We start from the raw sequence: 15,677 nt of genomic DNA, 5'->3' as shown, positions 1-15,677 counted from the left end.
TTGTTTTCACAAAAGCATATTAAACCTGTCATCAACTTCAGAGCGACTGCAGATGGAATCAACGCTCAGTGTAAGCGCACGCAAAACTATGCGAGCAAATGCACGCAAAGAAAAAAAAACTACTTGTCTTCAGTAAAACTGCAGCCAGCAGTACATGTTGCAAAAGTGATCATAACAGCAAGAAATCAGCTCAATTCTGACCTCTTAAAATACGATTCTTTATTGCAGCAAATCTGGACATCACACAAATGCAGAGAGTCAGTGTACTGCCCACAAATACAGTACCTGATGCATTCTGACCCTGCTGGGCTTTTACTCATAGCCATGTTTACACATAATACTCAATACAGGTATATTAGTACAGTAAATTATATCTGTATTGAGTATTACGTGTAAAATTGGCTACAAGTAAGAACACAGCAGGGTCAGAAATGCATCCGTTTTTGTGGCTGGGCAGCCAATACACTGACGCTCTGCACTTGATGTCAAGTTTTGCTGCAATAAAGAATCGTGTTGGGTGTATTTCTTGCTCTACTAGACTATGTATATTATTGGTCAGTTTGGGCCCCTAGGCTACCTAAATATTTCAGTGTTCCACAGAGAGGGAAAAATCTCTCATCTCCTTTGCAGATGATGCCTGTAAACTGGATGGGAAACAAGACAGACAGATACAAAAAAACTGACAGAGGGTCTAAAAGTGCCCATAACGTAGCCCAAATGATCGACTGTATGATCGATCAAATCAGGTGCTGTTAATGGTGCTGATCAATGATGAACAATCATTCTACTGATCATTCTGTGGATTCGAATTTCTAAATTTAATTTGGTGTGATCGGATTGCTTCTCATTTTTCCCTTCTGTTGGTGGGCTGAAACGGTTGAAAACTAAGAAAGTAAATCTGTAAAGGAACTGTGGGCTGCTTTTTTGCATGCATAACTGGTGGTAAGATTGCTTATCATGCAGCCTTACCATTTCTCACCTCAGGTCGCTGTCTCCTGTGCCTCTATGGGTCATCAAAATCAGACGAGAATCTATGAACTTGCTACTTATTTTCTCCTCTCTATTAATGTGATAGCTGCCTGGTCGCTGTTCACCGATACTGCACGGTGGGTAGGAGGAGCAATGTTAGGAGAAGCAAAATACTGAGGCTTGTGGAGGTTTAGGCGAGCCCCTTTAGTGGCTGCATGCTAACTATTAAGTAGCAGCAAACCTATTAGGAGGCACAATTTTGCAACCCCAACTTTGGCCGTAGCAGAAGATACATTTGCAGTTGCCTGAAACCCATGATTTGCTACATTTACATCACAATATTCTCACTACAGATGTATGCATGAAACTGCACGAGTACAAACACAAACAGGATTTGTATACAGATCTCCTTAAAGTTTCAACAAATAGCATATGTTTTCTATATTCACAACTAAACAAAATACTATCATATCTCCAGGTAGGTAACATCTGCACAAGTTTGGCACCATAATTAAATCTGAAGATCAAAAAATAACATAGGTATTTATTGGCTGGACAGAAAATGGAATTGAGGAATTTACAATGTCTTGCATGTGTTAAGAATTTAGGACAGCTGTTGCAGCAAACACAACACCGACTAAAGCACTAAAGCAATCTCACATATTTGTTTCAAGCGTATTATCTGAATGTGTAATATCTAAACTTCGGATAGGTTTACCTGGAAATCCAGGACTTGTTTCCGTAGAGACTCCACTTCCTTTTCTCTGGACTGCTGACGGTTCACCAGAGTGTCAACTTGTGATTTGGCAATATCAGAAAGGCTCCGCAATCTAAAAGGAGAGATCAAAAAGTATACATGATGGATATTTTATTTACTTGTGGGTCTGAAAAACTACTGAGAATTACACAAAGTTCAATAAACCTGCCAAAGACGTCAAGGAATCACAAAATACAAATAAAATATCCTGAATGTTACACCACTTTAGAACAAACGTCTACATAACATGTTATTAGTATTCAAGTCATTTTGTAAGTGAAGAACACCAGAAAAAATGATCTTTCATCATCAGTCTGCATCTGCTATAATATTTTAGGGAAACTTGCTCTTAAAGGGACACAAAAGCCAGGAATAAAAAAATAAAAAAAATCAGTTTTACTTTCCTGGGGCTTTTGCCAGCCCCCTCCAGCTGTCCCCTGACCTCGCAGTCACTCACAGAGCCTCTGGTCCGCCACCCGAGTGCCTCTGTTCTCCTGCGATCGGTCCAGGTGACCAGCACAGCCGCGCTGGTGGGGCTCTTCTGCGCATGCGCAGAGGGGCCGAGCATGCGCAGAAGAGACCAACTGGTACAACTGAGCCAGATTACCGGGACTGATAACCAGAGCCAGAGAATGGAATCACTCGGAAGGATGGTGTGGGACCAGGCAGTGCTCATGGAACTGGAGGAAACCCCAAGTAAGTATCAAATCATTTCTATTTGTCGTCTCGGGTACATGTTAAAAAATGATCAAATAATCTGAAACAGCTAAATTAGGGGGATTAGTATCAATCTCCTTAGACATGGCTGCTGCTTGGATTACATCATCCTGCTATTGAGACTGTAAGGACGAAGTATGAATTCATCTGAAAACAATACAGCCTATAGAAGGGTCAACTGATAACATTTGCTTGGTATTATTATGCCATGATGTATTTTACTAAGTTGCATATCTTTTTCTGAGTGTTGTGTTCATTAAAGGAAATATCCAGGGAGATATTGCTGCGCCCCGGCCTCAATGCACGCTGGGAGAGAGAATCATTCTCTCTTTCCAGTGTTGTGTCCCAGAGGTCACAAAAGTGAAAGTGGGCCAGTGCGGTCCACAGAATCGGTGGATAGCGGCTACCTGATCCACTCAGCCTCCGGATCAGGTAACCTAGGTTTTTTTGTTTGTTATTATTCTATGAGCCCTCCTCGGGCTCTCTTTAAGCACGTTATTATTATTTTACTGAGGAAGGAAGTTGTGTTTCTTTAATTAATGGTTGTTCTGTGTTCTTACATTTACATGTGTGCTTTTTGTTTTGCATATCGTCAGTTTAAAATAGTTGAGTTACGTGATATTAACGTCAAAACTTGTCTAAATTGGTGCATGAGGACCTGTCTGTTATCCTCCAAGACACCATTCAGTGTGTCCTTTTCATGTTCTAGCCTAACTGCTTGTTAGGAGTGGAATACAGACTGTTCTAAAGTAAGACGATTCAAACGCATGGCTTATACTTCATTAAACACTGAAATTATACATATTTATAGTGATCACTTACAGTATGACAAGTGGATAAAATTATAGCATCACATTTCTTACACTCCATTTACATTTAGGGAAAATGACACTATCTTTGCTGATTCTAGGAAACCAGTGGGTTGTATAGACATTATGCTATTTTAAGTAGATTTTTTATTATTATGATGTACTAAAAATGTATATCAATTTTCTGTTTTAAAAGTTTGGTTTTTAAACGTTCCACAAATGTAATATGTATAATAATAATGAAGATGATAATATAAGTAGAATAACATAATAATAATAATAATAATAATACACTCCTTTAACCACTTCACCTCGAAGGGTTTTTCCCCTTAAAAAAACAGAGCAATTTTCACCTGTCAGCGCTCCTTCCATTCATTCGCCTATAACTTTATTGCTACATATCATAACAAAACAATCTATATCTTGCTTTTTTCGCCACCAATTAGGCTTTCTTTGAGGGGTACTTTTTACTAAGAATTATTTTATTCTAACAATGTTTTATCAGGAAAATAAGAAAAAAAATGGAAACAAAAACATTATTTCTCAGTTTGTGGCCATTATAGTTTTAAAAGAATACATGCTAACGGAATTAAAATTGACATTTTATTTGCCCATTTGTCCCGGTTATTGCAATATTTAATATTTTCCTAGTACAATGTATGGCGCCAATATTTCATTTGGAATTAAAAGTGCATTTTTTTCAAATTTGCGTCCATCCCTGATTATAAGCCCGTAATTTAAAAAGTTTGCCAGCTATGGGGAGTGTGGGAGGTCAGGAGTTAATTTAAATAGGAAAAACAAAGTAACTAGGGATTATTTGCTGAAAAAAAAGGGGGATGTAATTTTACAATTTGGCCACAAGATGTCCTCACTGGCGTATTCAGTCTCCGTACTATTGGTACGGAAATGGAAGGACTACGTGGCTGGGATTTGTGAATGGCAGAGCTGTCTGAATAGCCGGCTGCAGCCATTCACAAGGGGAACTAGATCAATGAATGGGATCTGTTTTCCCATTTATTGATCTAGTGGCTAACTATCGGCAGTGATGAGCAACGGTACCGAGCGTGGAGGGCAAGCAGGGGGGGCGCAGCGGGAGGGTCATAGCACCTTTGCCCCTGCACAGAGTTGTGGCATTTTGCAGGGGTGTAGTTACTCGTCCTGGCAGATGGGAAGTGGTTAAAAGTATTGATTTTCATTTATTTTTTAAACTAGTAAACTAAAATGTTACATATGATTATTTTTCCTTTTTATGTGCACCAGCCTATCTAAGGGTGCGTAGGCACATCCAATTTTGACTGGCCTATTAATGGCCAATTTTACCACCACCATGCAGTATGAGGCCAACAGATTTTGAATACCCATCCAATTTTGATTGACCAATGATTGGCCAATCAAAATTGGATGGGTCTATCAGGATTTAGGGTACGTATACACATCCAGTTTTGACTGGCCAATACTTCTGCTTCCATGTAGCATGAGAGCTTATCTACACAATCTGTTCATAGTATTCAAAATCTGTTGGCCCTCATACTACATGGATGTGGTAAAATTGGCCAATCCTTAGCCAATTAAAATTGAATGTGTGTATGCACCTTGAGGCCCCTTTCCCACTGGCACATTTTCATGGTGTTGTGTTACCCATTTTTAACTTACGGTGTCACTAAAGCAATGAAAGTCTATGGGATGTAATGCATCTGGAAGCATCTGATCTGCCGCTAGGTCAACAGCGCGTTATGGGACAGCATCTGCAGCGACCTGACCAGAAGTCACGAAAGTCAATGGTGCGCAGATATTTTAAACCTTTTGGTATTAGCGTAGCGTAGCATATGCGGACGCCAATTTTATCTGGCTCTGCGATGGAAAAAAATGCTTACAATACCTATTTCCGCCACAGGAAGTGCTGATGAGCCTCACTTATGGTGTGTTGTACTGCCAAGATTTACAACAATGCTCATTAACGCAGGTATCTACGAAATTGGACATGCACTAGAGCTTAACATGAACCCGAAGCTTGGGTTCAAAATCTGCTACTTACTATTTAAAAAAGGGAAGCCTCAGGATCTCAAGGAGGCTTCCCTCGGTTGTCACAAGCCCCCCTGTTGCTGAGCGCGCACCCCTTCACATCGGGGCCATGCAGCTTCTCCTCCTGGTTTAAGTGTGCGCAATGGCTGCGTGAGCATGCGCGGTAGTCGGCTATTGTACCCTCTTGAACCTGTAAGAGGAGTTAATCTCCTGGGGGGCCGCGCTCAACAACGGGAGATCTCCTGTGGGCTGCAAGGAATATAGCGAGGGAAGCCTCATTTTACTATTAATGTACATGTTACTCTACCCCATATCCACACATAAATGCACACTTACTTGGAGACTTCAACTTTGAGTTCTGCTTCACTCTTCTCCAGCTCCAGTATCCTCCTCCTGTCTGCTTCAGACACAGCTTTACTCACACTGTTAGCAAGCTCATCCCGCAATGTTTGCTCCATTTTTTGTGCCTCCAGGTTAATTTTAGTAAGCTAAGAAGGCCAAAATAAAAAATGTACATCAGCAGACTGGAACAACTACATGATATAGTAGAAGCTGGACCTGAAAGACACTCAAGAAAAAAAGTAGGTAACAAGGGGAGCTAGTAGTGTATTAGCTTTGGTAAAAAATAGTATCTGTAATATGAAAGGCCCATGCAACATGGGTCACTTTTAAATCAACTAAAATGCAAGTTCTATCTTATAGTAACAAATATATTCTGCACTTTTTACATGGATTACCTCAGCAAACTTGGTCTCCAGTTCAAAGTTTCTTTCCTCCACCTGTTTCAAGGTTGTCCTCAAGTGTTCATACATCTTCTGGGAATGCTCAGCTCTTTGCCTTTCATTCAGTTCTTTCATCTCCAGCATGGTGATTTTTTTGGAGATTGAAACTATTTCATTATTGGTAATTGCTTTGGTAGCTTTGTCCATTGTTGAGTTATCTCCTAGAGAACAACATTTTAAATTTCATTCTTAAACAAGTGCTCAAATGATAAGAGATGATAAATCTTTCATTTACAGAGTTATCAAATGAAGATTTCCAATCCAACAGATTCCCTCCGTTCCTCTATGGCTCTTTGCCTATTGTTCCTTGTGACGTGTATAGGTGTGTACATACATCCAGTTTTTATTGGGAAGTTTTTCACTTCCATATAGTACAAAAGCTTATGCACACAATCTGTTCATAATCTTAACCACTTGATGACCCACCCTTTACCCCCCCTTAAGGACCAGCGTGGTTATTAGTGATCTGTGCTGGGTGGGCTCTACAGCCCCCAGCACAGATCAGGGTGCAGGCAGAGAGATCAGATTGCCCCCCTTTTTCCCCCCTATGGGGATGATGTGCAGGGGGGGTCTGATCTCTGCTGCCTGCGTGTGGCTGGCGGGGGGGGGGCACCTCAAAGCCCCCCTCCGCGGCGAAATTCCCCCCTCCCTCTCCTACCTGTCCCCTACCCGGTGATCCGGGCTGCACAGGACGCTATCCGTCCTGTGCAGCCAGTGACAGGACGTCCCCTGTCACATGGCGGCGATCCCCGGCCGCTGATTGGCCGGGGATCGCCGATCTGCTATACGGCGCTGCTGCGCAGCAGCGCCGTACAAATGTAAACAAAGCGGATTATTTCCGCTTGTGTTTACATTTAGCCTGCGAGCCGCCATCGGCGGCCCGCAGGCTATTCACGGAGCCCCCCGCCGTGATTTGACAGGAAGCAGCCGCTCGCGCGAGCGGCTGCTTCCTGATTAATCAGCCTGCAGCTGGCGACGCAGTACTGCGTCGCTGGTCCTGCAGCTGCCACTTTGCCGACGCACGGTATAAGCGTGCGGTCGGCAAGTGGTTAATCTGTTGGCCCTCACTACATAGAAGTGGTAAAATTGGCCAGTCACTGGCCAATAAAAAGTGCATATGTGTATGCACCCTGTGTCTTCTTAAAGTGATACTCCACTGCTGTTGCTAAAAAAAAAAAAAAAAAAAAAAAAAGCAATGCCCTCAGGTTATTACAATAAATTACAATTTTTTTCGCTAAATTATTTCAGACTTCTTACCTTGAATTATCTTCAGAAAAGGCTACAGCTAATCCATAAAATTGCTAACAACACAGTATGTATTGCTAATGATGTGATATGAAATGCTTTCTGTTTTATGCAGATAATTACTTATGCAGGAATATGGTGGGCACAGTGGCGTTATCGTTATCTGTCCCGTGTCAGAGGCAGAGCTCTTAACCAGTACACTGTCCAGTCAACATCATAGCATAAAATGCTATAATGCACATTACTCTATGATAAATAATCAATTTAACAGTTCATTATATTCACAATAAATAAGGGTGATTTGTGATCGACTTTGCTTTGTGTTTGCACCCTGCCTAATAAAAGCACTGGCATTTGTGTCCATGGACTGCGTCCGTGTCAGGTGCCGAGTGCACAGGTGCACAGCAGTCGCTGTTGGTAGAGCCTGGTTTTGAAACGGGCCTAACTGCCTAGTAGATTTTATAAAAGGCCAATAGGCTTAGAATGTGCGTAACAACTGTCGTACATATCATACATACCCAGCGCCCCTATGTGTTCCCAAGCTTGCTCAAGAGTGTTCAGTTTCTCTTTAGTGATTTCCAGCTCTTTGATGTAAGAAGTAATCTGTGATTTCAGTGATGAATTTTCTTTCTGTTGAAAGGAGAAAAATATAGTAAATATTAGCATACCCCACCCCATTTCCAAAAAAGGTATGGTGTTGTATAAAATGTACACAAAAAACAGAGAGCAATGTTTTGCAGATCAGGTAAGCCCTGTATTTAAAGAGACTCCGTAACAAAAATTGCATCCTGTTTTTTATCATCCTACAAGTTCCAAAAGCTATTCTAATGTGTTCTGGCTAACTGCAGCACTTTCTACTATCACAGTCTCTGTAATAAATCAATGTATCTTTCCCCTGTCAGACTTGTCGGCCTGTGTCTGGAAGGCTGCCAAGTTCTTCAGTGTTGTGGTTCTGCTATGAACTCCCCCTTCCAGGCCCCTCTATGCACACTGCCTGTGTATTATTTAGATTAGGGCAGCTTCTCTCTTCTCTCTTATCTTTTACAAGCTGGATAAATCGTCCTCTGAGCTGGCTGGGCTTTCACATACTGAGGAATTACAAACAAGGGCAAAGCTGTTTGCAGGAAGAAAAGAGCAGCCTGAAACTTCAGTGCATGAGAACTGCAGGGGGAAAGAAACACAAATGATCTCTTGAGATTCAAAAGGAAGGGTGTATACAGCCTGCTTGTGTATGGATGTATTTTCTATGTGTGGACATACTGTACATCAACCTACTTCCTGTTTTGGTGGCCATTTTGTTTGTTTATAAACAAACTTTTTAAAACTGTTTTTAACCACTTTTAATGCGGCGAGGAGCGGCGAAATTGTGACAGAGGGTAATAGGAGATGTCCCCTAACGCACTGGTATGTTTACTTTTGAGTGATTTTAACAATACAGATTCTCTTTAACAGAAATTAATACAAAGACAACCTAGTAAATGCTGAAGCTGAGAATTACTACTGTTTTTTTGAAACATATATGTTCATTGGACTTTGATATCAGCAACAAGTTGCATAAAAGTTGGAACAGGGAAACATAAGATTGAAAAAAGTGCATGTGTGTGTGGTGTGTGGTGTGTGTGTGTGTAATACAAAAATGTAAAAAAGAAAAGAAAAAAGAGAAGGTATGTCTAGATTGCATCCAGACTGATGTGAATGTTGGACTATAAATACATTTATACGTACAAACATTTGATGCCTTTGAATTGTAGGTGTGGAGAAAGCTACTAAGAGTACCCTGGAATGCTAGAAGATCTAAACAGTCAATACTTACAACAATAAGGCCAGAGTGTTCACTAGCAAGGCTAATGCTACTAATAAAACTGAAATACGGAGGACACATATTGAGAAGAGCGGATTCTTTGGAGTAATCCTTGATGCTTGGAAAAACTGAGGGTAAAATAAGAAGAAGGCAAAGGCTAATATGGATAGACAGCATATGTGGAGCTATGAACATGCCTATGCAACAGCTGAAAGTAGCAGTGCTTGGTGGAGACATCTGGCGTGCAGACGTATATATGGTAACGAAGAGTCAGAGTCGACTAAACGTACCATTCTATGACACGTCTCTATCTGTTCTTCCTCTTACAGGTTTGCCCTGATATAGTAAACTCAGTCCTCAGGTGTCGACCATGCGCCTGTATGAATATACAATGTATGACCAATTCTGATATAGTAAACTACTTGGCCAAGTCCCTTGAATATTATTATAAGGATGTTTTACTGTTCACTGCAAATTTCCACCTGTGCTTCTCTAATCACCTCCTAATGTTTTCAGTTTAATAACCTCCCTTAAAGCAAACCTAAACTGAAAATTTAAAGTCAAAATAAACATACACAGGTCATATTTACCTCTCGTTTAATCTACTCCTCAATCTCTTTCTCCTCTCCTGGGTCCTGTTTGTCCACTGTGATCAATGGAATTCTCCGTCCTCCATTTTGAAAACAGTCACCCCATAACAGCTTCCTGGTCAACACACTGTTAAACCGTAATATCGCCCACTTGAGCCATAGGGAAACATGGACATTACCTTGCACACCAGTTTTCCTTTCAGTTATAACTGACATTAACTGATATATAACTGACAACAACTGATATATTTCAGTCCTGACAAAATCGTGTCAGAACTGGAAGTAATCGCTGTAAGAAGAAAATGGTGAACTTCTGAGAAAAACTGACGGCAAGGTAAGTATGTAATATTCTTTAATAGGTGTGTTATGTGCTTATTTTAAATAATTTTACTCAGTTCAGGTTCCCTTTAAACAGGGCAACACAACTTCTAATGTGGTGACCCCAGCAAACAGAACTGTCTTCCTTGTCCTAGAAGACTATTTAAGGTACCAACAACTCCTTCAGATGCTGGTGCCCGACTTACCTAGTTGAGTTCCCTCACCTCTTGGATAACAGGAAAGAGTTTTCTTCCCCTCCTGTGGCATAATTTTGTGATTGCTCGACTCATTTGTAATGTACACCCTTACTAAATTACTGTATACTATGTTGGCACTTTATAAGTATGGCAATGATAATCAAAATAACAATACCTCCAGATGCTCCAGGCTTGCAGTCCTCTGCACAAGTAAATTATCCTTCTGCAGCATATCCCTGTATTTGGCTGTGAGATCATTGTATTGCTTATTGGCCATTTCCAGCTCTGTCAGAGGTACACTGTCATCCAGGGCTTTTTGTATAGCTGCCATTTTAAAAGCAGCAACGTCCTGTGGAAGAGAATAAATTACCACCTGATGAAGATGAATCATTCCGGAACTTCTCGCTTATAAACAGTCATGCATCTGTATGTTAGTCTTCTATAAGAAATAGGAAACACTTCATCCAGCAGTAGACATTTCAGTCAGCCCACACAATGAAACAAGTGACACGGGGAGTTAACTGAAGATTGAATATGGATATAAAAAGCTACCCTTGCATAAAGGACAAGATGTAACACTTCAGCGCAGAACATTGTGAGAAGCCAGCAAACATATTTTGCAGTCATCTTTTTCTGTCTTTGGGCGCAATTGGTTTAAAACATAGGCCAACAAGGCCAACAGCTAACTGCAGACTTGAAATACATAAATGTGATCTACTTCACCACTCAGAGGATTTGGAACTCTGCCCTATTCATACTAGCTACAATAAACAGCCAGAGAGGTGACACCACCATCTTTTGCTTCCACTTTGAAACTTTCTGAGCCACTTAATTGTTCAATAGAGTAAGAAGCGCAATGATGTTTATTGATTCTTCAGTTATCCGGCATCTTGTAAAGTTAAGAGCCTATAAAGGGTTACAGAGCTTTGTGACTTACTACATAAACCCAAAATCCACTGTCAGGGAGGTGTTCATATTCACATTCATATATATTTACTCTGCAATGTAGCTGTAATGTGCAAATCTAAATAAAATTGTTCTCCCAAAAATTCTGTCAGATTTTATTGCTGTCTCTGCTACCGCCAGAGAAAAAAATCTTATTTACTTCTTATCCTAAAGGATCAAAGGGAATTCTCTAAAAGAGTCACAAACAGCAATATTTTTTTTTGCTCTGTAGGGCTGGGGGAGGGCTAGATAGTTTCTCGTGTTTCCAGAAGGGGTACTCCCATAGGGAAATGTAGCCGTTAGGTACTCAGGATTTTATTGCTTGTTGTGATCTACCACCCTTCCTCTAATATGGAGCAGAACATTTGACAAATATGCAAGTTCCTGCTTAAGAAAAAAGTGACTAAAGCAAAGCCAGTGGCTCCCAATCAACTAACTGACAGCTGATACATTTACAAAACTGCTAGATAATAGATCAGCAGCACTAGATTTTGATTTGTTGATGTTGTCTAAACATGGGACCTTTAGGAATAGCTACTAAAGTTGCATTTGACACCTCCTGCCTCCTACCATGTAACTTCAGAATATTAAAAGGAACTCAGAAAAAACTATCCAATTGCTAGAGCAAGAATTACTTCCCGGTACTAAGTAACACAACTCATTTACAGTATATATTCTTCTGTTATGATTCTTATTTATCTAGATCGTGGAATATCCCCCCCCCCCCCCCCCAAAAAAAAATAAATAAAATTAAATTAAATTAAATTAAAAAAAAGAAGATTTCTTCAGTTTTGGGGAGGTTGAGGAAATTCCTATACAGAAATAAATGTAACCCTTTCACACTTGGTTTGCAAGAGGAGTGAAAAAGGTCATCTATTTTAAACTTAAAGCATACCTAAACAGGAAAAGTGGAGGGTTCGATCAAAACCATTTGTCATTAAACTGCAATAACATTTTATCATGCTTACCTTCATGTCTTAAGCCTCGTACACACACTAGGTGCTTATAAGCCGAGGTGGCTGGTCAGGGCGATAATTGCTAAGAAAGCTTGAGTATGGTGGCCCCAATCCTAACTAATTTGACACAAAGACATCAGGAGTGTCCTATCATTTTGGCCAAACGCAGGCCAAGCCCATTGTTCTCTTACCCCTTCTGCTCCATTCTCCATATAGCACTTGGCACTGAGCTGTCACCTGAGGGCTCAAGTCCTGATCCCTGCAGGTGACACTAACTGTGCGTGTGTACATACCCTTAGAGACATCTCTTCAGCCAGGAATTTAAAAAAATGACACATGTATAATAGTGTAAGTCAGCTACACTATTGGCTAAAGTAAGTGGATCACTTGTATGTTTATAAAGGCCTATGCATCCCCCAACCTTAAAGAACTGAAGAAGTTGATCTTTGAATTCATGAAAGTCTTTTTACAAATAGACTGGCGTCTAGTTGAAGCAACCTTATTTTCCTTTGGATATTCATTGTTATATTGTTGTTTATCTAGAGACTTTGTTAGCCATTATGTAAACTTGCCAGCTAGTTCCAACTATGTTCCATCTACAAGGACTCTGCAGTGTCTGATTCTGCTTGCAGCAACTCTGAGCGGCCAATCTTGTCTTTGTTCTGCCAACACGGCTTCTGCCCATCCTGACCCTGCCTACAGTACCTTGAGTATGAATTCTGGTCTCATGCTGGCCTTATATGACTAACTAGTTATTTCTCATGGGTGCCACTCTGGCATTACCCTTTTGGTAACTACTTCCTAGACAACCGGGATAATGGCACTACAATCACCAGAAAATGCATATGTGAATGTTGGGCGCCATGGAAAATCGGGTGCAGGAACAGTGCCCATAGAACAATATTAGTAAATTTACAGATACTCTACTATTTAAAGTGTTAATTATCGTTAGTAAAATATTGTTACCAATATTTTACTATAGCTAAACCAAACCCTACTCTCACACAGAATCCTCCACTACCGATGCCTAACCCTGACCCCCTTTGGTAGTGCCTAACCCTAAGACTTCCCCCCCAGTGGTGCCTAACCCTAAGACCCCCCTGGTGTTGCCTAACCCTAAGACCCCCCTGGTGTTGCCTAATCCTAAGAACCCCCTGGGGGTGCCTACCCTAAGACCCCCCCTTGGTGGTGCCTAATCCTAAGAACCCCCTGGTGTTGCCTAACCCCAAGACCCCCTGGTGTTGCCTAACCCTAAGACCCCCCTGGGGGTGCCTAACCCTAAGACCCCCCCCTGGTGGTGCCTAACCTTAAGACCCCCACTCCCCGCAAAAACCCACTGATGCCTAATCCTAACTGCCCCCCCCCGCACAAACCCCTTTTCTGACACCCAACCCTACCCCCCAAAAAATCCCTTTGTCACTGGCTTCAAAACAGAGGGAAAACCCAAATTTCCCATTTGGCACTGGCTTGCCAATATCTTCAATTAAAGGGATACTTAAGTCAAAAATAAAAAAATATTTTTGCTCACCTGGGGCATCCCTCATCACCCTGAAGCTGTATGGTGCCCTCACAGCCTGGCTCCGATCCTCCTGTCCCCACCGACTGCTACTTCTGGGTTCGGCAACAGCCGCTGACAGGCTGGGAACGCAAGCGATTCTCCGCGTTCCCAGCCGCTATATCACCCTCTATGCTGCTATAGCGTATATGTTATATGCTATAGCAGCATAGAGGGTGATATAGCGACTGGGAACGCGGAGAATCACTCGCGTTCCCAGCCTGTCAGCGGCTGTCGCCAAACCCGGAAGTAGCCGCTGGCAGGGACAGGAGGATCGGAGCGAGGCTGCAAGGGCACCATACAGCTTCAGGGGGCTGAGGGATGCCCCAGGTGAGTAAAAATCATTTTTTATTTTTGACTTAAGTATCCCTTTAAAGTCGGCATCTGATTTGTCCAGAAGCCGTATGCGCTCGATTTGCCTGATATCCTAAAAAAAAAAATCTATAAAGTGGCTTAATTAGACAGTGTTACTGCCCAACATGCACTGAAGGCCTTACCTTATATCTCTGCAGATATCCAATTCTTTCTGTTACTGTGACCTCCATGTCAGATATCTCATCCCTGAGTTTTCCATTTTCTTTGCGCAGATGCTGTTCCATTTCTAGTAAAGTTGTGTATCGCCTTGTCAGTGATTTCTCATTCACCCGCAATACAGTCATCCTTCTGGAGCTTTCTCCTAACAGTCTCTTTATCTCATCTGGATCCATCTTTAGTGCATCCAACAAGCTCTGTTGTGTGAAAGTGTGAGAACAAATATTGTCATATTTAACCCAAACTTTTAATGTTAATTTTCCCAGTCCATGTTGAATGATATATGGCTTATTAACATATTCTTATTTTTATTCAACACTTTGCTCCATGTTGCCCTGCTTCAGAACCAGCTGTGGGCCAGTTAAGGATTCCAAGGGAGATCACTACCATGTGTAAAAAGACTGCACTCTCAATCATCTAGGAAAAATAGATTAAAGTAGGGAAAAAAATGTGCTCCAGAAAGGAAGAATTGGAAATATATATGCAAAAACAGGAGTCTTAGCTTTCACTTCCTCCAGGGAAAGACAGATGTAGGGCACAGACACATCATATCGAAGATAAGAGACTGAAAGTCCGTTGACAGATAACCATTTTATGGAAGAATAATGCCCACATTCTGCTAGTCATGTTCTAATCCAGGCATGGGCAAACTTGGCCCTCCAGCTGTCAAGGGACTACAAGTCCCACAATGCATTTGCCTTTAAGAGTCACCACTGTGGCTGTAAGACTCCTGCAATGCATTGTGGGACTTGTAGTGGAGGGCCGAGTTTGCCCATGCCTGTTCTAATCTGTATCATATAATAATAATTATAACTGCAATTATAACTATGTGGTGGTTCTCTCATTCATACTTGAAAAGCCAAACAAATGTAAAACAATCGTAAAATAGAATAAAACAAATCAGAATAGCGGTTACTTTGCTGGTTCATGTACTGGGCATAACATACATTCAGAGCCAGGACTTGGGGGTGGAGGGAGAAAGGGCAATTTCCTAGGCCTAATGCTTCCTTTGCGAGTCTCAAGTACTTGCTTTTCATGCACCTAAACCACCCCTCCGTCCACAGTTCTCCTAAACTAGCTCAAGGAGGTACAAATAATTTTTGATATGGTTGATGTAGAATTATGCAAATTTTGTATGCAAATGTATGCAGCTTGAAAATAGACCAATGAATCCTGCCAAGGTGGCATTCTGTTGGTTTATTTCCAAGCCGCATACATTTGCACACACAATTTGCATAATACTGCATCACCTTGGAATAATTTCCATCTCATTGACCATCTCTACTCACAGCCATGACACCATCTTCAACACTGGTGCTTGTGTAGGGTGTTACATAGGAGCCAGCTGGAGATGGATGTTATGAGGAGAGCCTCTGATAGAGTAAGATAGCTGGTTGGAGAGGGACTACAACCCATGCTGTGACATGTGAGTATAAGCAATCAGTAATTTACTTCCATGTGCCACTCTCCGTGGGTGGACCCA

At 41.4% G+C, this 15,677-nt stretch overlaps 1 protein-coding gene across 4 annotated transcripts in view; it reads right to left on the bottom strand.

Moving 5' to 3' along the window:
* Positions 1-15,677, bottom strand: part of CEP290 (centrosomal protein 290) — a 272,670-nt gene that overhangs the window by 161,042 nt on the left and 95,951 nt on the right. For all 4 annotated transcript variants that reach the window (XM_068276835.1, XM_068276834.1, XM_068276837.1 and 1 more), the window contains exons 24-29: positions 14,161-14,391; positions 10,383-10,556; positions 7,820-7,931; positions 6,012-6,217; positions 5,611-5,762; positions 1,688-1,799 (exon numbers count right to left, since the gene is read on the bottom strand). In XM_068276835.1, the coding sequence (XP_068132936.1) occupies positions 1,688-1,799; positions 5,611-5,762; positions 6,012-6,217; positions 7,820-7,931; positions 10,383-10,556; positions 14,161-14,391 (987 nt within the window). The remainder of the gene's footprint in view (positions 1-1,687; positions 1,800-5,610; positions 5,763-6,011; positions 6,218-7,819; positions 7,932-10,382; positions 10,557-14,160; positions 14,392-15,677) is intronic.

This window comes from Hyperolius riggenbachi, chromosome 3, assembly GCF_040937935.1.
Source record: "Hyperolius riggenbachi isolate aHypRig1 chromosome 3, aHypRig1.pri, whole genome shotgun sequence".
Taxonomy (NCBI): domain Eukaryota; kingdom Metazoa; phylum Chordata; class Amphibia; order Anura; family Hyperoliidae; genus Hyperolius; species Hyperolius riggenbachi.
This window is presented reverse-complemented; position numbering and strand designations above follow the sequence as displayed.